The 24,259-nt window shown below is 43.8% G+C and overlaps 2 protein-coding genes across 3 annotated transcripts in view; one reads left to right on the forward strand and one right to left on the reverse strand.

The window, feature by feature from the left end:
- Window positions 1-7,125, forward strand: part of BID (BH3 interacting domain death agonist) — a 28,854-nt gene extending 21,729 nt beyond the window's left edge. The window contains exons 4-7 of the mRNA XM_024210480.2: window positions 787-994; window positions 2,126-2,265; window positions 4,172-4,384; window positions 6,669-7,125. Of these exons, the coding sequence (XP_024066248.1) occupies window positions 787-994; window positions 2,126-2,265; window positions 4,172-4,381 (558 nt within the window). The 3' untranslated portion in view covers window positions 4,382-4,384; window positions 6,669-7,125. The remainder of the gene's footprint in view (window positions 1-786; window positions 995-2,125; window positions 2,266-4,171; window positions 4,385-6,668) is intronic.
- BCL2L13 (BCL2 like 13) overlaps window positions 1-24,259 on the reverse strand; it is a 104,502-nt gene that overhangs the window by 19,628 nt on the left and 60,615 nt on the right. The window contains exons 7-8 of one of the 2 annotated variants that reach the window (XM_026654342.1): window positions 14,432-14,533; window positions 12,194-12,245 (exon numbers count right to left, since the gene is read on the reverse strand). In XM_026654342.1, the coding sequence (XP_026510127.1) occupies window positions 12,194-12,245; window positions 14,432-14,533 (154 nt within the window). Of the gene's footprint in view, window positions 1-9,161; window positions 14,534-24,259 lie in introns of those variants that run through there. The other variant, XM_026654341.2, reaches the window with a different exon arrangement.

A 24,259-nucleotide genomic window follows, 5' to 3' on the forward strand; every position in this document is an offset into this window, starting at 1 on the left:
TTAAAATATAGGCCAAAAAAAGTGTAGTCTTTAACATTTAATAATTTGGGGGATGCTCAGTCTGAACTCATTTTGGTTCTTAGTCCCTGTGCAAGTTTGGGTATGCAGGCACCATGTTTCTGTACAGCTTGGATTTTCTGCCAACATGCTGCCACCCATACAGGCAGCTCATTCCCCAGTCTGTATGGATGGGTGTGCCTGCATATCTGAGATCAGACTCCAGCTGAATGCTCTCTTTCTGATGCTAGCTGAACATGGTCATTATTGACCTTGTCTGGGTCCCAGTCAAACAGTGAGATGAAAGATGTGCTCTTAACTTTTGAAGAGTCTGTATTTTTTTTTGGTGTGAGAACCCTCCCCTGGTTAATATCTCACATTGCTTATTTTTAAATGGTAAATGGACATCAGTTGCTTATATTTATAACGGGAAATAGAATAATCAGTTCCCAAATTCAAGGTAACAGGCTTATGGTCTGAAGTTTTGTGTAAGTACATGTTTTAAAATGGTAGTTTTAAACTGCAGCTTGAAATACATGGAGCATCTTAAATTAATCCTTCCACCACTGGATTAGTAAAAACAAAAATCATGCAGCACTTTCTGTAGGTCCTACACATAAACAAAGCCATGACAATCAGAATGCAGTCATGCAACCTCTTTGGTTAACATTATTTCAGGCTCCTGGAGGAGGTCCATAATAGAGAGACAGTAGTGGAAAACAGTCCTCTCAGGCAGGAGTGTCTTGTTGGCTGTCAGATTCATGATGACTTATTGGTGCTTATTTTTAGGGTCTGCATGGCGATGTACAGGTGGAGCGCATCCTCGTGTATTCCTTTCTGAAGAACTGTCACAACTGTGATTTCAGCAAAGAGCTGGATTCTCTGAGAAGCGAGGTGATGGTTTCCCCATCAAAAAACTTCCTCTCTGTTGAGTTTGATGATGGGGAGCTTCAGACAGATGGGAATCGGAGTGGCCGGTTCCAGAATGGTGAGCCAGGTAAGTACTCTCCTCCTTCCCTTATCCCACCATTCTGAAGCTGATCTCTTCTGTAGCAGAATGGTACAGGGAATATTTTCTCTGTGGAATATTGCTGTGCTGTGGCTCTTGATGTTAACAAATTGGGCTTTCTCAGTTCAGATGGTACAGCTGATGCTTAGCACCTTATCTTACCTGTCTCGGTATTTCTGGAGCACTCTTCACCATAGTACTTAGATGCCTTTTCTTCCACAACCTTGCAGTTTGCCTTAATGGAGCCCCAAACTCCAGTCTACTTTGTTAGGCCTTGAGTTTTAGAAAGTGTTTGGATACTTGGCACCTGTTAGCTAGTTTAGAACTGGGACTTTAGGAACAACTCATATCTCTGCTGTTTGGGCTGAAATTCACCACATTTTGCTTTGCCTATGTGATGGGGAAACAGTATCCAAAGATGGCTGATGCAATAGTAGTAGTATTGACTGTTATCTACAGTGTAGTGCCCCCAGGGGCATTGCTATACCACCTTGGGCTGTGACCTCATCCAGTCTCATAGGCTAAGCAGGGCTGGGCCTGCTTAACTACTCTTGGATGGGTGATCTCTCAGATAAATCCAGGTGTTTATAGTAGGTGGCACTCTGCCCTCCAAATCGGTATTGAACTAATGGCCCCAGGATGGTGTCAGAGGTGGCTCTGGTAATAGAGATGCTGTATTCTAGATAAGATGTAAGAGGTCCTGACCATGGTTGTGAAAGATCACGTGGCTTTTTTACCCTCCAGGATGAGGGTGTTACCACAGTGGCCTGGCCAAATTTCATTTCAGTAGCTATATTTTAAATTCCCCCTGAAGTATCATTTGAGTGAGATAATGTTTCTCCTGAACTATTGCATAGTGCTGCTGGACATTCAGCTTTCCATTCCGGGCTATCGTGTTCCACCTCAGAGGTGGCTGCATGTCAGTGATGAGTGGAATGATCCCTGAGGCGTGTAGTAGTTTTGAACACTTTGTGGGAAGAGCTGCTGTGCGCAGATGACAGCGAGAGCGCTTTTGGGGTACTTGAGCCTGTTGTACACCTGCACTGGACCTAGATTTGGTCATGTCTGTGTGTGAACAAAATCCTGTTTAAAACCATCTCTTTATTTTGCTGGAATTAGGTTCTGTGGTTGATGAGGCCATTTTCCAGCTCATCGGAGCTCGGCTTGCTGAGATCGGGGACCAAGTGGCTAGGGAGATCGATCAGAGAGTAGTAAATGATCTAGTGCAGCAATTTGTGAATGAGAATCTGACCAAAGAGGTAAGTGAGGAATTCAGCTGATTAGCAATAACTAAAGAAAGACGAAAATGTAACAGATCCTTCTGGATGTGATCAGCAAGAATGGAGAGTTGCCTGGATTGTTATTTTAGGTAGTTTGTTGCTTTCAGCATGACCAGGTCAAGAATCCATCCTTTGCATGCACCTTCCATGTAAAGATCCCAGAAAACATTACATCAGCTTCACACCCCCTTGAGAGGTAGGTCCAGCAGTTTTGTCATCCCCATCTTGCAGTGGGGAAGCTAAGGCACAGATAGGGTAAGGGCCTGACTTTCAGATGTGCTTAGCACTCTGTGGCCACTGACATCAGTGGGAATTGCAAGGACTCAGCACCTCCTGAAAATCAGGCCAAAAATCACTGCAAAAAAACCCACAGCAGTGAGTCTCAGAGTCTGAATCAACTGTCTGGGGCTCACACTATAGGGCTAAATATAGCAGCGTAGACATTCCTGCTTGGACTGGAGTCTGGGCTCTTAGAGCCACCCCCGTCATCAGGTTTCAGAGCCTGGGCTCCAGCCTGAGCAGGAACATCTCCACTCCACTGCCATTTTAGCCTGAAGATCAGGGCTCTGAGACTCACTGCTGTGGGTTTGTGGGGTTTTTTGATTTAGTTTGGCTTTTGCAGTGTAGGTGTGCCCTAAGTGACTTAGCTAACAGTGAACCTTGTGCATTTGTTAAGACTGTAAGACTCTCAGCTGTTTCATGTACACAGCTAAGCACACTGGTGCTTAAGTAATACTATCAGTTGCAGAAACTCAGCAACACTTAGATACTAGAGTGTTGGATGTTGCAGAAAACCCTTAGAGGAAGGAATAAAGACCAGCTCTTCCAACTCCACTCATGTGCTTTAGCCATAAACCATCCTTCCTCTCAGAAGGACCGAGATCTAGATCTGCTAGTCAGTTTTGTTCACCTCCTTGGAGCTCTCCATTATCTTCAGGTAAGTGTGGCATTTTGGCGCTCATCCACTCTTGCCCAGGATATGTTTCCCAAGCATCTCTGTGCAAGTTACAGGCAAATGCAGTGTGTGATCTATTATGCTCCAGAGTCAAACTCTCAGCAAGTGGTGCGTGGTAGACAATGCTGGATTATTTTAAACAATCTGTCTATTCATATAATAAAATCCCTTGTTGTATAAAATCTAACGGTCTGGTCCTGAAAGACTCTGAGTAGCCACAATTCCCACTGACCTTCAGTGGCAGCTGAGAGTGCTCAGGACCTTGTTAGGCCTCCAATTTATGACCTTGGCGTAAAACTTTTAAACTCCAGCAATATAGGAGGCAGAGACATGCACCTTTTTTGCGTGGGACTAGATAAGCTTTTTGTGCGTTGTTTAGAGTAGTTACGCATCTTAGTTTGTGCAGCATCTAGATCAGTGGTGGGCAACCTGCGGGCCGCATATGGCCCATCAGGGTAATCTGATTGCAGGCTACAAGACATTTTGCTGAAGTTGACTGTCAGCAGGCACAGCCCCCCAGCTCCCAGTGGTTGCGGGGGGCCGGGCCTGTGGACGGTCAACATCCATAAAATGTCTCGCGGCCCGCAATCAGATTATCCTGATGGGCCGCATGCAGCCCACGGGCTGCAGGTTGCCCACCACTGATCTAGATTGTGTTGCTGGGGATGTATGTATTTTTCACTGATCCAGAGCAGCTATATGTAACTTCTGTCCTGTGTAAATCCTGCGGTTCATGACGGTGAACCCCGTTGCATAAAAGCCACTCAAGGTGTGAAACACCACCCAGTATGAGTCCATGTGTGCTTCTGAGTTGAAGGGATTGTAGCAGCGTTTTGGGGCAGTTGGGTGGGTGAATGTTTTGTCACTCTTACAGGCCATAGTGGGATATTTAGAGAGACTTACTGTATTTTTTCTCTCCCCTCTGTTCAGGAGATAATGAGGCGTCTGTCTAATACAGTGGAGGGGCTCATGAGAACCGTACCTTTAGAAATGGATCGGGAGAAAGCCATGCTGGTGCTAGCAATGGTTTTAGCCAGAACAGTAGCAAACAAAATGCCATCCCTTCTATACCGTGTCTTTAACACCACTGTGAATTACATCAACCAGAACCTCCACAATTACGTCATCAACCTGGGATAACAAGTAAGAATCATCAAACTGTCTCTTAAGCTGTGGAAGTCTCCCAAGAAAAGTGGCAGCAGCCTGCTAACTCGGGACTGGGCAAAGCAGTATAGGGAATAATCCTGGCTGGGGATGGGACTGGGATTGTATGTTATCTAGTAGAGCTCCCTCCAGCTCTAATTGCTATCTATATTCCTGTAGAATCAGTGGTCTCTTTACTACCTTATAGCCACTTAAGGCTTTGCAGCAGGAGCTGGAGTCCCACTCTGCTTAGGTACTAATACTGTTGTGGGATGAGTCTGGCCAAGGGGAGTTGGGGGGGAGCTGTGTGAGAGAGCTCCACCCACTCGCTCCCTGAGTTCAAATCCAAAGGTTGACCTCTTCCAGCACAGAGTGTCCACAAGCTCCCTGCCCGTAGGCAAGGGGGTGTGTGAATAGTAAGTCACATGTTGCTCACAGCAGCTTCTCCTGGGCGTGGCATGGATGGGCCCAGGAGTGATCAGTTCCTCCAGGGCAAAGAAGGTAGTTGCCCAGACTGAGCCCCAATTCTGATCATGTTCCACTTGTCTCTGCACCCATTTCTGTCCTGCTGGGTTCCCCTTCTCTCTCTGTTCCCCACCTGAAACCACCACTCTAAGTGGTTAAGGTAATTTTAGTGCCACAGGGACAGCGAGAGAATGGGGAAATCTTTAAATAGTAAAGAGACCCCATTCTTCTTTTCTGTGTGTGGAGCTAACGCACAGCTGGAGTGACAGTGAGCCAAGATCGGTAGTTGAGAGGTCAGAGGTGAAAGTGTCCTGAGGAGGTGGTGTTTTCAAAGCCGGAGATATAGAAAGTTAGGGCTAAACCAAGCTGTTACTGAAAAGGCAGCTGGGCTCTGATACATAAGGAATTGCCTTTACAAAATTGGCAGGGGAAATGTTAAATAACTAATTTGCCCATAGTGTACCACTGGGTATTTGAAACCTTGGCAGTGATGGTGCATTGACATGGGCAAACTTGCCCCCCCCAGTCTGCAGACATGGAAGCACCTGAGAGCAAAGGGAGCAGTGTCATTTCACTGCAGAAGGTGATGGAGTATCCTTGGGAGGTGGTCAGCACTGTCTGCATTGTAGAGCTGAGCTGCATTCTAGTCTGCAGGGGTAGCATTTCTGGAATTATTTAGATCCACAAGCTCTTCTCTCTCCTCCTGCACAAACACAGGGAGGGCACATGCGCTATGGGACATAGTGCAATGGCTCCAGAACAGCTGCTCAGCCTGTGGGGAGAGGATCCTCATTGCAGTCCCGTTACTCAGACTGTGCAGTGGAGTCAGGATTTGGACCATAGCTGTTTTAGCAAATGGTGTAGACTGTGTTGGCTACAATAATTGTGTCTGAAAACTGACTGGCAAGTGTGTTACCAATGCCTGCCTATCTTGAGTGGTGGCACAAGGCCAAATGAGAGAGAGACTTCTCAGGTGACTCAAACTTTAATGCACTGCTTGGGGCTGCTTATTTTAGAGAGTGTGCAACAGAGCCAGTTCTTACGGGTTAATGCTGCAGAAACAGATCCCCAGGTGTGTATTGCCTTGGGAACTGGCCAATCCCCAAGATTTAGATGTGAAGAGAAGGGGTCTGGGTAGGACTACGGTGGGGGGGCTCCTGCCATGAGAACCAGCCTTTAGCTCCCTGGCTGACACTTAAGTCTTGCCTACACTACACAGTGTAGCTATACCAGCAAACCCTTTCTAGTATAGACCCAGCTCATCTTGGCAAAAGAACTCTGACCGATATAGCTTATACCAGTTCCCCGTATGAAATAAGCGATACTAGCCAAAGGACTCTTTTTTTTTTTTGCCAGTATAGCTGCATCTGTGCTAGAGCTTTTTACTAGCACAACTGTGTGGCAACAGGGGTGATTTTTTTTGGGTCACCTCTAATCAACAAATTTATGCTGGCAAAACTTTTAAATGTACATCAGGCCTTAGAATGACAGAAATCTGGCAGGTGGAGTCATAAATAGCACCAATTTCCCAGAAGGGCCACAAGGGATGTTGCTATGAACACAGAAATGGGGTGGTGGTCATTAAAAACAGCTAGACTGTAAACATAAACAGTAGGTTGAGGGGCAAATTCCTCTCCAGCAGCTCCTTTTTAAAATCTCTCCATTCTCCTGGTGATGAATTTGTGAGAGTGTCAGACCCTTCCTCCTTATACATTCATGCTCCCCCTCTTAGGGAAGAATGACAGGGATTTCACTAAGAATATGTATACTGTCTTGGCTTGTTGCCTTTGCTAACCCTTGTTCTATGTGTCCCCTCTAGAGTTGAATGAGAATGGAGCCAGTCCCATTGACTGCTGTGGAGAAGATTGCTTTTTGAGTATTTACTTTAAACATTAAAACTTTGCTTTTTTTTTTCCTCATTTAAATTCTTTGCAATGCAGCTGTGAAGGGGGAAGCACAACCCCTTAGTTATGTTTTAGGTTTTTCAGAGATCAGTACAGGAGAAATGTTCAAGCTGTGCGATTGTTCAGCAGACATGTAGGAGTATTGCTTGCCTGTTACTTTCTTCTACCAAATACTGACTGTGACTTGGTGCTGGTACAGACCTGTATGACTTAAGAGGAAGTGCCAGTTGGCAGTGCACTCAGGTGTGTTTACTGAAACTTTAGCCCATGCACTGAGGATAGGATCTGTTGGCAGTGAGCCTGCAGCCTGTTAGGGTATGTCTTCCCTGCAAGGTTAATGCATGAGATCAATAGTGGTAGTGGCCTAGCCCAGGTGTGTAGTGCTAGGTCTTCTGGAGGTATAGCCAATGGTTCTTTTGTGCTGTAGTAAGCTGAGCCCCTCTAGTCTGAGCACAATCCTCCAATACTGTCCCCCAGTTTTCCCTATCAACTGCAAGTGATCTAGCCTCACTGCAGAAGGGGTTGGTTACTAATGCAAGTAAAAGTAGAGGTTTCTACTGTGTACATTATGCTAATGTAGCCTCTTCTGACAACAAGCATTCTCCCCCCCCATCATGATAGGTAATCCACCTCTCTTAGCAGCAGTGGCTAGGTCAATGGAGGAATTGTTTACACCTGGGGTAGGGTAACAGCCAGAGTAGGGGGTGAATTTTTCACTCCTCTAAGTGCTTTAGCTGCTAGCCTGGTTTGGAGGCAACCACCTAACTCTGAGGGGTGTGCCTTCACTACAGGCTGGGGAGAGCCCTTCTTGAGCAAACTGTATGCTCAGGGTTTTTTCCCTAGGCACATTAGTGGGGGAGTAAACCCTGCCTGCCCACCCAAATTATTCTTTTAAGCCTCTGGATGTCTGATTTACATGTGCAAAGTTATAGAAAAGCAACAGAATTGAGTGATGTGATCAAGTCAGATAACATTCATCTGGGCATACTTGAGCAAAACACACACTAGCTTTAATTTCCACTCCCTAGGTCCCTCCCTGTAGTCAGTGCCTAAGAGGCTGGCAACCTTGATCCTCTCACATTAACTCATGCCTGGTGGGCCTACCAGGAATGTAGTCTCCATGTGACACTTTACATGAACTGAACTGAGTTGCTGTTTCTTGCATTACCTGTAAATATTTTATTCTTAATAAAATTGTAAATGCAACTGTTGTCCATTTTCAAACTGGGGGTACAAGGAAGTGCTTTAAAAAAACTGAATTCTATTGTCCTTGAAAGTTTAGCCCCATTTTTTTTTTAAAAGGTTTCTGCTGTCCCTCTGAAATGGAATCACTTTATAAAATTCAAGAGCCAAGAAGATAAAAGGAAATATGAGCCTTTTCCTTTACTGGAGCTGAAAGAGTGATGGGAGAATGTGGCTAGCTGGATTTTGCTGTGTGCCCAGCACTGAGAGATAAGCAATCCAAGCGGTTGTCTATAGCAGACTGCACCATTACCTCAGTTAAATAGCATGCTGTTAGCTCAAGGATTTGGATTACTGGAATGCCTTTGGGGTGGTATACACAGGATGACAGAAGGGAACTAGCATAAGAATAGGTCCACGCATTGGTTTTGAAAACTGTACCATTTATTAAAGTGCAAGCTGGGGCTATGGTCTTACAGCAGTGTCCCATTTGGGGGAAAATGTACATAACCTTTCACTTTAGACCTTTGGAGCTGGAGAGAACTTTAACACTGTGGAAACAATATTTGAATTAACCAAATGGCACAAGAGGCTTCAGACAGTTTATTACCCACCACCCCCAGGTGCTGCACTTGCCTGTTAAAAGAAACAACATTTAAAAAAAAAAAAAAAAAAAAAGTTGCTGGAAGATGTGAAGGCAGCTAACTACATTTCTGGGAACCTACTGGAATGGAAGCATAGAGGAAGATTGTAAATACACCATTAAATTTTGCTGCTTCTATAACAAACCAAGGGGCTGTCTTTTAGTCCGAGTGGGACTTTAAACAGTAGTAAGCCCTCTTCTTATTTGAACAATAGTCAGAAAACCAAGAGTATGGGAGAGATCCCCAGCTGCATAGCAATGATTGCACCTGCTCTGACCATTCACTTTCCCAGCAGCTAGAGCAAGGAAATCAGCAGCTGATTTTGATGCAAATTTTAATTAGGCATCGAAGCTCCCTCAGGCCACTAGCTGCAAGGGAACAAATGGATAGTCACTGCACTCTGCCTATGGGAACTAAGAGGGTCAACTGTAAGTAGGAGAAAGGATAAATTAAAATGATAGAAAATCCTTTAAAAAGCAAAGAACATGGACTATATCAAGTGTTCAGTTGCTGTAGACATTAGTAGCTGTACTGACATGTTCCAAGCTGGGTGTAGTTTTAATTTTCCAGCTTAAATAGCTTTTAACCTCAGCAGATGTGATTATCCCAACCCAGGAACAACTACATACGACTCAAATGCTCCCTGCTCCAACATGTTACTTTCAATAGCTGCTGTACCTGCAACCATTAGCCCTGTGAAGTACCTGTCCCACAGCAAACTGGTCGTAGTTTAAAATGCACCTCGCTTTTATTTGGAACTGTCTTCGCTGAGCTCTCAAGCACAACTACAGCCAGGCTCAAAGTAATGCCACTGTTGCCCCCTCAGTGCTAAAATTATCCAATTTATTAAAACCATACACAGCTTTGGCTGCTCTCCCAGTTTCCTGAAGGGGAGAGAAATACAGATTTATTTTCTGTTTCACACATCACCACAGTCCACTGTAGAATATCAAAATTTCTCCCCTGTAACCTACTGGATATGCGGATGTACATAGAATCAGATACAAAGGAATAATTGATCTGCATATATTTCAGGAGGGAGAGGCCCGTGAGATTTCATCCTTAGAATAAAGAGTTCTGAAAGCCATGTCTACACTTGTTTTGGCAGCACAGCTGTCTCAGGAGGGTGGATTTTTTTTTTTTTTAAATACCAAAAACAAAGCTAGCTTCCAAAAGTTGTTTCTGGCCATGTGGTAGGGGTTGTGCTTACTAAATGCAGCCTGAGCAATTATCTGAGAATAACTGCTGCTGTAGTAGGCAACACAGTCCAGTGGACAGATACAGCACTCCAGTTTATGTTCTATTCCTACCTCTGAGTCTGACCAAGGCCCCATCCTTTCCTCTAGACTTAGTTTCTCCCTCTGTAAAAAGAGGGGCACAGTCTGATACTTTTTTTGGAAAGCAGTCTACAGCTAAAAAATACAAAATGCTTGGTAGTTAGTTTTATGACAGCTTGAGTATGTGCAGCAGCCAAATATAGAGAGATGCAAGAAAAGGGTTCAAGGTAGAAAATTCATTAAGGTAAAACCCACTGAGGCACTTAGTTTTGGAAAGGAGGGGAGGGCAATACTAATGTGGATGACAGTACAAAAGTAACATTACAATGAATGACGAAGGTAGTGTCTCCCCCTCTACCAACTGTAAGCATTCTATCATGGAGAGATGGCCAGCACACTTCAGATCAGCACCACCTTCAGGATTGCCTCCACATACTTTAAGGAGGGGGAGCAAGTCTACCTGTTTCCTAATCCACAATCAACCTTCGAGCAAAAGCATGGCCTCCAAACCAATGACAACAAAACTGTACTTCAAGTTTATGTGCCCCTCATTGGATCACTTCCACCAAATGGCCAGAGCTAGGGTTGGCAACAACTGGTTCAAACTCAAAAGGTGCGAGTCAGTATTCTTAGTGGAAACTAATGAAGATGAGCAAATTTATAGGCTACTGTGGGAGGAGAATATTTTCCCAACTGTAACTTATTAGTAAGAACTGATGAGGAGAATCATCATCAGGGAATAAAGAATCCAAAAAAAAAAAAAGCAGGGATTGTGGCTGCTTCTCCACTGAAGCAGAAGTCAGTCAAGGCCCTGAGCATTTTCTTGACGGGGAGGGGGGAATATTTAACAAAATCCTAAGCCAAGAATTTATTTGCTGCTGCCACTGCCTTCTCCTCTCCCTTTCCCACGGTTGTCAGTGTGGGACTAGAGTCCCGGTGAACAATTGTACACAGTAGGAAAAGTTTGTGTTACTGTGATGGAAGAAAACGCGTGTTTCAATTTAACAATACATGAGTGAATCTTGTATCTCTATTGATCTCAACATAGTAGAAAATGATTTCTCCTTCCCTGGCCTGTAAAAAACTATTCTTCTCTAGTTCCAGTGTGAGTATCTAGTACAGGGAACTTTTACGGTGGGGTGAGAAGAGCGCATTTCACAATTTGCATACAAATATCCAGAATGCACTGGGAAATGTACTCAGATCTTAACCTAAAGCTGAGGCTAGTTTTAGCACCCACTGTGAAACTAAGGAGGGGGGCTCTCCTGTCTCTCTCTCATTTGCCAAGCATAAAAGTATATCGCCTTAGGGACAAAATTTCACTGTCACTAGTGAGATGATAGCAGCTCCTAGCCATAAGAATAGCCTGCAAAGAGCAGCAGCTGTTTGTAGACTAATAAAAGGGGCCTTCCACACTGGTGTGGATAAAGTAACAGAAGAATAGAGCAGTACCTTCCCTAGAGAAACTAGGCACTGAACAGCAAAATCCCCACTGTGGTTGGGGTAGTTTCTACTCATTGGACTTGTATCATTTTAAATGCTTCTGATTTTAGTAAGCTAAATGGGAAATTGTATCATGTCTGTGACACGAGTAATAGTGGGGTCCTTCCTATAAAATATCTACAGCAGGGACGTAAGAGAAGGAAGCTATGACAAGGAAAACAGCAATGTCACTCTATTGTAACTGCACCCTCACAGAAAAATCTATGCAGCATGAGGCAATACTTGCTATGACGACTGAACACTCACTGCACAGCAATGAGGATCCCAACCAGAGCACCTAGAAGTGGCCAGGAAAAGAACTAGTTCAATTTTACAACAAAGACTTCTAAGGCCAGCCTGCTACAATTTGTATGGAGTAAGAGTTGCCCAGCTTATATACAGTAATACAGGGATGTGATCGGCAGAGTCCAAAATTCCTGAGCTAAGCAGGTTCCTTCCAGAGTAATGGCACCAGCTTTAAGGACCCTTTCCCCACCATTCTCTCTGTTCCTCAGAAAAATTCCCTCAGCTCAAACCTCTAGAAGCCTATATACAAAACCCACCCTAGCTCAAGATTAGAGTGCAAAATTCCTGGACTACTGGGTTTTGTCAACTGCCAGCATTTTTGGGGTGGGAAGGGACAGGAACAGAGATACAAATTCATTTCACTTGAAAATAAAAAGCTCAAGACAAAAAGGAATACTAATAATTTGGATGAGAATAGTGTAAGAGACAGGTCCATTTACATCCTAGGCAGCAAGTAAGGTAGTCAGAACTAAAATAGGTTGTCTTATGCTTTAAAAAGCATACATTATGGTTTCATTTTCACTTTATCCCAAGTTCCTTTTCACCTACCTCCATCTATCCCGAACCTGCATAAACACCGAAAGGAAACCAGCAGTTTTACCTAGGGAATCAAAGACCATGTCCATAAAGGTGCAGTACACACATGCATTCATATACACACACACACGCTCTATGAAATAGGAACACGCGTGGTTGATCTGAGCCAACTAATGCACATGGTAATACCTTAAAGATTTTACTTATAAATTTTAAGAACAAAGGTTGTGACAAAGGGGGCTAGAATGTTTTTCCAAAGTAACTTTATTATCATTTATTGAATCTGCAAAGTATTTAGGAACATTTACCAATTACTTTTGCGTAGTGCACAAAACTTGCATTACGAAACTGCACCACGCTGGCTCCCAGAACGTCATTCACCCTAGGGCCAGAAGCCACAGGCAAACAACAAAGGAAGTATTTAATGCTGTTTGGTTTAGTTACTAGCATCAGTTACTTTGAATATCAAGGATTCTGTCAGTTTGTCATAGCCAAGGCTGAGTTAAGACTAAATACGCTCTGTGCTTAACTCATGCAAGAAAATATAGAACTGCAGCCCAAGGTAAGGACAAAGCAACCATTTAATCTTTGATTTCACAGGTGATGTCAGCCTCACAGTGTTCTGAATTTAATTATAAATCCTGGGTAATCATATTTTATCCACTGAATAAGCACTAGCATCAAGATCTTATGAAAATGGCACAGTGACCCAAATGAGAGTCATGTTCTCTGGTGACTGATCTGTGGGATGCACAGGAGGGAGCCAAAGGTTCTCTTAGATGAGCAAACAGTAGTGTATCTCCCACACACTCCCGTCTAGCACAGAGGTGGTGGCCTGTGCATCTCTCCCACCAACACAGCGCTCAGAGAAAACAGATATATAGAGGCAGCATCTTTACAAGATGGGGCTTCAGGAAGCATCAGGGGCTAAATAGGTGTGAGAAAAGAGGTATAGTATGAGCACTCTCCCACTAGGGTTTAGAAGGAACCTAGGTGGTTAGGAGCAGTGCAGTACCTGAGAGGAAGCTGAGACAAAAGGGAGACCAACCTCACGCTACAGGATTAAGGTGGCTGGTTTATTCTGTATGTTTGTTTTTAGGAGGGCCTAAGGGGCACAAAGGGAAGTGACAAACAGGGTAGCTGCAATAGCAGCTCAGTCAGGGAAGCTAAAAATTCCAGGGGTTAGCAGCAACCAGCCCGCTCCTGCCCCTGAAATTTTCTGTTCCAGTTTCCAGTGTACAAGCACCCCCTTTCCTCAGCACCTGCGTTCGGTTCTGAAATTTGCAGATTTGACATTTTTAAAATACCCCTGTACTTTAATCAGGAAAAAAACAAACAAACAAAAAAACCCAACAGTCTCCACTCCAATTCTACTAAAAAACATGATTGTCCATAGCCTTATCAAATAACTTCACCCCATCACCGTTTAAGTTATACAAATGTCCAGTTAACAGCAGGCAGCTGAACCTTTAGTTAATGCAACTAAAAAATTTGGATCCCACTTTCTCCCCAATCCTCAGCAAGAGAGCCCCATTACTTCTTTCTGAGCGCCAGCGCTACTCCCACTGCCACAGCCAGAATAGCTACTGCAGCAGCCCCACCATACAGCAGTATAGATTTGCCTTCTGGCAACAGGATGGGTTTCTCCTCTCCAGCTGGGGATTTCTCTTCCATTTCTTCCGAATGGCTTTCCTTTCCCACTTTCGTTTCCCCTTCTGGAGGCAGTATTTTCTCAGGTTCTGGTGCAGCCTTTTCGTCTGATGGGGTTGGTTTCTGTACAGGTTTACTCAATGTGGGGATTTCTGGTTCAACAGGCTCCTCAGCCACCTCTCCCTCTTCCTCATGTTCTGTAAGCAAAGGTGCAGAGGGGCTTGCTTTTTCAAGAGCCACAATCCCAGCTTCAGACTTCATCTCCAGCAAAGGAGGAGATTCCAGGAACACCTCCTGTGCAGTCTCAGTCTCCAGAGCCACTGATGACACTGCCACTTCCTCTATCCCCTCCGGTATCTCCTCCTTCTCCACATGAACAATGTCAGAGTTGGAAGAGTTATTTTCGCTCCTTTCTTCACCGCCTCCATTGCTGTCTAAGCTCTTTACCTCTTCAGGATCCATAGCCACCTGCTGCCAGGACTCAGGTCCGAGAGATACCGGCAAGCTCTCTGTGTGCCAGCTCTGGCTCGCTGACAAAGAGACAGGCAGGCTCTCTGACTGCCAAGATGTAGTCACTGTGGGAGACTCTGGGGGGCTCACCTGTCCAGAGTTTTCGCTGGTTAGGATGTAGATGTCATTGCTGTCCTCTGCAATAATTGCGTGGTATTCCTCTTCTTCAGAATCCAGACTAAAGACAGTACCCTGGAAGAAAGGCAGAGAACACACCAGATCAGTAAAGAACAGCAGAGTTCACAGCATATCCTCCCGGATAACAGTTCCGTGGAAGAGCAACACAGGCTGGGAGCCTCACAAGGCTCTGCAACAGGATCCGCTGGCCTTTGCCAAGGGGCAATTTCTCTCTTCTACATTTCAGATTGGGTTACAAGAGTTGCCTTGTCCAAGTGGAGTTTTCAGAAAGTGGGACCATTTTTTAAAGACAGATCTTTGGATCCCACCCTTCTCTGGAACTAATATAGTGCTTAGTTATATGAATAAAATGTAGGACATCAGTTACCAGAAAAAATTAAAGTTAATTTGTTTTAACAAAATGGGTGCAAAAGCTTGGTTTCATCTCCACTCTCCCATTTTATGTGTGCTCTATACTGCTTGTTTAGAGGCTTTTCATGTATTAATACTAAACCTGTTCCTGCAGCCCCCACTGCTCAAAAATCTGTCCCACTAGTTTGTAAACGAGTTCCATCCTTTGTTACTCCTTCAATTTTGGCATCCTTCACAGATTTGACGACAATTTTAATTAAACCATAGAAACAACCAAAAGCAGCCACACAAAGGGCAGAAAGCTGCCTAGGGTTTTTTATTTAGTTGGGTAAAAACTCTAGACATCCTAAAAGTTTGCTACTGGACTCCAATCAGTAGGACGTGTCAGTGTCTGAAGACCGAAAGACTCCCTCCCACTGGGGCAGGAGCAGCTTTGTGGACTCCCAGTTGACCACAGACAGCCATCCAAGAACCACTGACCAAGTCTTTTATTATTCTGAAGAGGTTCACTTTGAGAGAGAAGTTGCAAGAGGAAGTTATTTCTAAAGGCAAAGGAAAACCTCAGGTGGGTATGACAACTAATGAGATTTTAAAAAGAAGAGAGGAAAAACTTTGATGTTAGCCACGTGGCACTTGACTTAAAGGATTTGAAACAAAAACACAAAATTGGATCGTTTCTCCCCACCAAAAGTCATTTTTCATTTTCCAAGAACATTTGGCCAGTGTTGCAAAACTGAACTTTACACAACTCATTATTCCTCCACTTCCATTCAGCCCCCTTCTCTCGAGTATCTTCAGCTCTCCACTTACATTCTGCCTGATCATCAGCAAGTTTCCCTACACAATCCCATCATCGCTTGAAAGAGATGAGAAAAGATGGACTCCCCCAAACCTGAAACTTAGTAACCTTTCCAAATTTGCGCCAAGTAATTTCTCACTTCAAATACTTACACCCCTTCTTTCTTGGAGGCAGTGTTTCATATCACCTCTCACAAACAGTACGTACAGGAGTGATACCCCCCCAAACATCTATGAGTTCAAGTTCCTTGTCACACTTCTGTCTCTTTCCATGCTTACTTTGTTTACTGCCTCTCTATGCTCCACTTCCAAACTCTCCCTATCTTCACCCATCACACAAATTCATTCTGAGTGCGCCCAAATCTGGTTTACAACTGCAACAGTTGACAAAACCAATACCTACGCACTGCCATGTCAGAAAGGGAGGCTGTACAAGCAAGCTGCCATTAAGTTATCATCCTTTCCTCTGCTGGAAGCAGCACTATGCCCCCAGACTATACAAGGAAGGACTCGATGTGTCTCTAGTAATTCATTTCTGAATCCTAAAGCATTGAGTGTTGCATTAGTGATACCATGAACAATAGCAAGAATGAGCCTACAGTATTAGTGAAAGCATTCAGTGCACACAGTAACTGTGCCCAGGTGTACTGTGGTGCCACAAGTGTGGGAGGACTGTACTGCCGGGGTTACAATGGAAGAAAAAGAAAAATACACTTCCATTTTGATAAGCCCAAACTGCCAGTTAGGCCTTATGAATCTATCATTGCTTTTCTAATATGCAACGAATGCAGGTGCCTATAAAGTGAATAAAAATAAGAACAACCGCTCCCTCCTTTCTGCCAGGCATGTCAATGGACTCCTTAATGACCAACCCAAGAGACTGGTGCTTCTGTGAGAAAGCAGCACTTAAAATGATGTTTGGATGCCTCACAAATGTTCATATCTCCCCCCTCAATCTCTTGCCTCCATAACACATGCCAGCCAAGGACCCCAGAACTTACAGCTGAGCTAGACAGGGGAGATTCCCTTCATAAAAGTAATGGGAAGTTAAGAAGAAAATAAGTACATCATAGAGACTAATGGAACTATGAGCAAAGGGAGAACTTAGATGGGGCTACTATAAGGTGGGTGCATAACTGGCTGGATAACCGTACTCAGAGAGTTGTTATTAATGGTTCCCAATCCTGCTGGAAAGGCATAACAAGTGTGGTTCCGCAGGGGTCTGTTTTTAGGACCAGCTCTGTTCAATATCTTCATTAACGACTTAGATATTGGCATAGAAAGTACGCTTATTAAGTTTGTGGATGATACAAACCTGGGAGGGATTGCAACTGCTTTGGAGGACAGGGTCATAATTCAAAATGATCTGGACAAATTGGAGAAATGGTCCGAGGTAAACAGGATGAAGTTTAACAAAGACAAATGCAAAGTGCTCCACTTAGGAAGGAAAAATCAATTTCACACATACAGAATGGGAAGAGACTATCTAGGAAGGAGTACAGCAGAGAGGGATCTAGGGGTTATAGTGGACCACAAGCTGAATATGAGTCAACAGTGTGATTGGGTTTGTTTAGTTTGGAAAAGAGAAGACTGAGAGGGGACATGATAGCAGTTTTCAGGTATCTAAAAGGGTGTCATAAGGAGGAGGGAGAAAACTTGTTCACCTTAGCCTCTAAGGATAGAACAAGAAGCAATGGGCTTAAACTGCAGCAAGGGAGGTTTAGGTTGGACATTAGGAAAAAGTTCCTAACTGTCAGGGTGGTTAAACACTGGAATAAATTGCCTAGGGAGGTTGTGGAATCTCCATCTCTGGAGATATTTAAGAGTAGGTTAGATAAATGTCTATCAGGGATGGTCTAGACAGTATTTGGTCCTGCCATGAGGGCAGGGGACTGGACTCGATGACCTCTTGAGGTCCCTTCCAGTCCTAGAATCTATGAATCTATGAATCTAGGTGATGGTCTTATGATTACGGCAGTGAAGTGGGACTTGGTAAATCTGGCCTCAATTCCTGGCTCTGCAACAGGCTTCTTGTGGGACCCATGGGAAAGTCATTTAAGCTCTCTCTGCCTTAGTTCCTCATCTACAAAATGGGATAATATTTTACCTTACAGGCATGTTGTGAGGCACTGCAATACTACGGTGATGGGGGCTATGTAAGTACACAAAGAGAATAAGCTACTTGGGTTTATAAAGAATAAATACTACATGGTTGTTTTAAAAATCTTTATTCCCTTATTTCACTAATTTTGCAAAATATCTGGACTTTATTAAAGCATTTGGTAAAATGCCGGATAAATACCTTACTTGAAAAATTCATTTAAAGTGGCTTGTATGTGAGAAGTATCATCTGGATTAAAAACTAACTGCAAAACCAGAGAGGGGAAATGATAAAGGGCAATTCATCAAGTAGGGTTTGGGGACGGATAAAGGTGTTCGCTAGGTGCTGTTTATTTAACATCTTCAATGAGCTGAAAAATTAAAATGTGCAGATAGTGTACATGTACCTAGAATTCCAAAACACGCTCTGTGCCATGAGCAATAATTGACTGACAAGAGAATGCAAGACTTTAGTTCTATTTCCTAAAATTATATTTAATTTGAAAAATACTAAATAGTCTGAACTCATCATTCACTTAAAAAAGCTCAGTCAATGGCCTGGTGAGAAGCAATCATTCTTCCAAAAACCAGGGCAAAGAAAAAAATTACCCAAAAAGGAGATAATAAAATCAAACATTATCAAACCCAGATAGACAGACTTTGCACCCAACGCTGAAGACTGCAAAAGAGGAACTTTGACAGACACGTTCAAGAAAAGAGTTTCAGACATAATGTCCTTTTGTCCATCCTGAGATTTCATCTGAATAGAAGATCAAAATTATCCTGGCATATCTCAACTGGTTTGGATAGATGTAGTGAAAAGTCAGCCTGCTTCTCAAATACTTTTTAGTACTGTGCACTTGCAGTTGAAATCATTAGTCATTTGTTTCTTTGTAATAATAAACTGTGATAGAATTCTCATTATAATGCAGCGTATAGAAATATAACACCCATCTATGATCATAACAAAGAAGCTTAAATGTTTTCAGAGTCTGAGTAGTCCCAGAAGAATTGCAAGCTAGACAATAACCTGAATTATGGGCTAAATTCTCTTCTCAGTTTCTGCAGTCTGAGTTTATCCTCCCCTTTACCCAGTATTAATTTTGCATTTTTCAGGCCATAACCAATTTATTTCCTGCTTATAGTACTCACAACAAAACAATCCATATGCAATTGCCTTCCCCACCCTCAGAGACCGGAATGGAGAAGGAACCATGACAGATACCAGTCATGTTTCTTAATCCACCATTCAAAGGTGCTCAGATACCACAGTGATGGATGTGATATTAAGAACCTGAACAGAGTATTTTTAACTTGCTTTGTCTGTCTTTATAATTGTCATCCCTGGTGTTTGTAACAAACCTCTTCTCAAACATAATATCTAAAAATGTTCCCTTAGTAGTATTTCCCACTTCACCTACTCCACTAGGTTCTCCACCTCTGTTGGAGCTCTGCAGATCCTCCACCATTTTCATCTGCTTTATCCCTTTCCTCTCAATGGCTCTGAATTACAACACAGGATAATCAATGTTGTTCTTAAAAAGGAAAAACAGGAGGTAGTTTGACAAACCTCATACAAAGCAAACCCACCAGAGTGCTTGTAATAGGCAAGGTATTACCTCAGCTGGGCCATGGGCTGGTAAGCCACCTAATAAACTACAAGAATGATGAAAGAAAGCTCTAGCTCATATGATTTAATCCACCATTCTTGCAGCCATCATGAACCATGTTTAGACCAGTCACAAAGCATCACTAGTTGCTCATCAGTTAAAACAGAAAACAAGGGGGCAGTTCAGTGATAACACTGGACTACATTAATATGTGAGGGATCAGAGTTAAAATAACCTGTTCCCTCATGCCTGGACCAACAGATCTGGGAGAATCATGGAAGCAGTATGCGCTGCTGGACGAGGATCTGCATTTCTCTGAAGTGACTGCTTCTGCTGACTCAGAAGCAAAGTTCAGATGTATATTTTAGTTATAAGAGAAGTCAGTACAACAGTTCTGGAGGGGGTAGAGAGAGGAAATGGGAAGACTAAAGGGAAAATATGCATCAGCCTCAGGGTTTGAAGGACATCTGTGAAAAAAATATAAATATAATGACTGAGGCATGGGGGAGGAGGAGAGAAACTCTATATATGAAAATTTCTTGTTCTGTATTGAAAAGATTTAGCTCACAAAGTAAAACATTTAAAGTTTAAGGTCACAGAGTTTCCCCACAGACTTATATGGCTCTGTTCATTCAGTTCTATATCGCCAACAAAACCATCATGGCCCAGCTTAACTGTATACTCAATGTCTGCAGGGGGAGAGAGCAAGGGTCCTTTCAGGTGTGTTTACACAGTAGCTGGGGGCGTACCGCCCAGCCTGGGTAGACAAACTCATGCTAGCTCTGCTCCAGCTAGAGCACTGAAGTTGGCCGTGTGGACACTGCTGCACAGGCAGCAGCATGGGCTAGCCACCCAACCTCAGACCCAGCAGGTCTGGCAAGCTTGGACTTGAGTGGCTAGCCTGAGCTGCCACTTGTGCCACAATACCCACACTGCTATTCCTAGCAAGCTAGCTTAAGTCTGTCTACTCAGGCTGAGAGGCATGCTCCCAGCTGCACTGTAGACACAGCCATTCAGGCCCAAGAATGAAAACGATATTTGGACATCAGAAAACTCAAATATGTGAATGGCTGTATTTAATACTTTGATCTCTGAATTAAAAAAAAATGAAGCAAGAGTCAGAAAGTTTTAGTGGAAAAGCCAGACAATACATCATGAATTATTTAGGACACAAGATTAACATTTCTTAAGCTGCATTAGTGAGTTTTTCAGGAAATCAGGAGGATAAAGCTACTATTTTTTTTTTTTTTAAAGCAGCCACAGTACAAAACGAATGATATTTAGGGCATTTCCGTAAATTCGTCCACAGATGTGACCCTGCAGCAGAGCTGCTAGAGACAGATTAACTAGGGCCAGATGGAAAGCTTAGAAGGATTTTAATAACCTGGAACCAACCATTAACCACATTTTGGAGATGGAAAAATTAAATAAAATATGTACAATTAGTTTCTGTACCTGTAGTTTTCCCTATTCTGAATGAAAATCCACTGTTCCATTATGATTGGAAAACTGCTGGGTTTTCCAGCCTTTTCTAAGTCTGAGGCAGTGCAAGATGTCATCCTGGTAGTTTTTCCCTCCTACTCAGCAGCTTTACAACAGCCTGTGGTGAAGCACCTACGGAACTGCAGGCATATACTACACCCACCATTTGGGAAGAGATGACCCAAGTCTGAGTGCTCAGAATAGAACACCCCAACCTTGGCCAGAAAGCATGGTGATCATCGGTGGCACCGGGGGGAATCTTGGATTAGGAGAAGGTCAACTTGCTTTTTAAGGGATGGTGTTTGTGTCCCTATCCATGAGACATTTCCCTGCCATTGCAGGGAACTCGAGCCCTGGTGCACCTCAGCTCCTCCTATTCTCTGCTGTGGCACATAATAGTCTAGTCTCCTGTGGGTCGTAATACTTTGGTCTGATTTTGGTTGTTGGGTTTAGTGTGTGGGTGCTGTGTGGTACTTGTGGCCTGTGATATACAGGAGGTCAAAATAGATGATCTGCTGGGCCCTTCTGGCCTTAAACTCGATGACTATGATACTAGAGCAGGGGCTGATGAACCTCACTCTTTTCACAAAGAATGGAGCAATGAGGACAGAAGGTGAGTTATCTGAGGAGAATGGTGGCACTCACGACTAGGACGCTGATATAGCTTACCTTGCGTGCAGATAGTCAAAGCGACTGCAGGATGAGACAAGGATGCCTGAAAGGCATTGGGACATTAGGCATCTTGAGAGGGGGAGAAAACTGCAAATCCTCCTTTATTTCAAAAGAAGTGAGTGTTTCACTGGAGGAGAGCCTGTCTGCTCTCAGACAAACTGAAGTACGAACATCAGGAAAAGCAGGGCACAGAAAGGGGACTGTAACAAAGGCGCCTCCTGGGAGTACTGGGAACAGTAGGAGCCTGCCATTGTGGCCCTCTGGGGTGTCCCCACACAACCCATGATTCTTCTCCCTCAGACTGATCCGTCTTGTGTTAGCTTTCATGGTGCAAGAACATTAGTTAAAAAAAAGCAGGACCATGGCTCAAAATCTGTCCAAAGTCCAGGTAGCTGCTGAAAAAAGCAACCCTACAGACTTTGCACAACAAGCTGTGATGTGGGGGTATGGGCTGCGAACACAGAACAGAGCGAGGGAGCTGGAACTTTGGAGATACAGTTGTGACTGGTTCAATCGGTGTCAGTGCAAGTAAGCAGGTTGGGAATCTATCCTTAAGTTAGAGGAGTGTCCAGCCCTGTCCCCAGGTGCTCCTGTGAAGACCAATGCCAAAGTGGAAAGAGAAAATAGGGGGAAAATAAGTCTGTCCGAAAAGGCAGAAGCCGAAGGAAAATTCAGAAGAACCTCTGCCTCTAGAGACAGAAATCTGGGAAGAGATGTGCCTGTGGCATCACAGGAATGCCAGCAGGTGCAGTAAAACAGACTTGGTGGGTGGGAGGGGAGAACTACAAGAGGTCTTGGAAAGGTAGGGAAAACCCCACCTTTTTCCATTCTAGCTGAGCATAGAACTCCCACAGAAGGGAAATTCCTGCCTTTACTGGTTGACAAAGCTGTGATTACAGACACGTGAACAGAAGTTCACAATACAAGAGCCTACATTACCCTCTGTTACTCAAAGATAGGCAGGCAAGCAAAGAAAAGATCCAGCAACTTTTTCAGAATTCCCTTAATAGCAGGAAAAAACAAGAATTACTGCATGTAGACCTCACAGGTGTCAAACTAATTTCCTGCTTGGACCAGCAAGGCGGCTTCTATTCCCTGCTTCAGGCTATAATCTGAGCCATCTACAGCTCTTGTAAAGACAGGACACTATGCTATTAGCAATATGAAGTGTCCCACCACTGCAGGGCTACCACTGTTAGCGATTGTGGGAGCGCTTATGTAGATCATCCACTAGCATTGTTATCAACATGTTGTCTAGACCCTCAGGGTTAGAGGTCATGGCCATATAAATGTTACAGGCTGAGTACACTAGTGCATTGATGAAGCGGCTCCACTGGTAATGTAATGGTGGGAGATTTGCTTTAAAGTTATTCAGACACAGCCTTTCAGCTTGGATTCAGTATCTGTATGTCTGCCTGCACCAGGAAACTGACTCACTGCCGACAACCATCATTAGCAAAGGGTCCCCTATGAACAAGTGCTGATAACTGTTAAACCCTAGCAGAGCCTCAGTCAGGAATCCTTGCCCAAAGCTGCTGCTACTCCACTGGAAGATCTTTGTCACTTAATCAAAATGTAATAATTCAGCTTCAGATGGGCAATCCAAGTCAAAAGTTGAATAGAACCAGGACCTGCGTTCCCCCATACCCATTGAAGAGTGGTAAAAATCACTCCTATACTTACAGATATGCATACCCAGAAACTATGGACAAAACATGAATCCCTATTTCAAATGATCCATATGTGAAAATAAGGGAGTTATGTGTAGCATTTTTTATAAATATCATATGCCCTTCAGGTTATCTGTTTGACATTAACTTGCCTGAATACACAGAGTTAATTTAAAGGAAGCCACAAGGGGAAAATCCAGAGGAAATGAAAACAATGGCAAAGATAAGACCTTAGGGTTAAACACCTTCAAAGGAATTAAGATAGCCATGGTTGGGCCATCAATGGAGAAGAAACAGTCTATCTGGCCACATCCAGGCTAGAATGGTTTACTCTTCCCAGGGCTAAAGCCTGGGATCAAAGGCACAAAAACCCCAGAAAAGGAAGGGGATTTGGCCTGAGCTAGGAGAAAGACTGCTCTGGGTGCCAGCAAAAGCTGACCAGCTAGCAAGGGGTTAGACAGAGAGAGAGCGAGCGCGACAGCCTGCTTCTCTCAGCCAGAGATGGAGTTAGCTGGTTTGAAGCGATCTTATAGCAGCTAGCAAGGAAAGTTTAAGGTGTAGGAAGGACCCATGCATATAGGCCTTCTCCCCTCCCCCCCCCCTTTGCTCTACGAGCTTTGTACCTTGATTAAGTATGATTAATATTTTGTTTTGATGACACCGTTTCTGTATCACTGCAATCACAGGCTCTCAAAGGGGAACTACTACAGAGGCCAGAACCAAACTGGGCCTGTGTTGTTCACACTATTGGGAACCAGGAGGGCTGCAGCCCAGAGACTCAGTCAAAGTGGTTGGAGCATGTGGTTCCACCCAGAATGAGGTGCAGAAAGCCAGACCTGTCACTTCAGAGGTGCACTCAAGAGGAACTAAAGGGGCCTACAGTGCAGTTAGCCCTACAGCCAGGTGTATTAAAAGAACTTTAAAAAATATTAATCTCCTTGTGTTACTTTTCTTTGCAGAAAATTATTGCACCTCCCACAAGGATATTATGTGATTGTGAATGGCAGAGGAGGTTATCCACACAATTGTGAATGGCAGGGGAAGTGTCCAAGAAGTAGTCTAGTAAGATGTAGAACCACATCTTAGGGCTTGTCTAC

This window comes from Terrapene carolina, unplaced genomic scaffold (genome assembly GCF_002925995.2).
Source record: "Terrapene carolina triunguis isolate 2854851 unplaced genomic scaffold, T_m_triunguis-2.0 Scaffold190, whole genome shotgun sequence".
NCBI lineage: Eukaryota > Metazoa > Chordata > Testudines > Emydidae > Terrapene > Terrapene triunguis.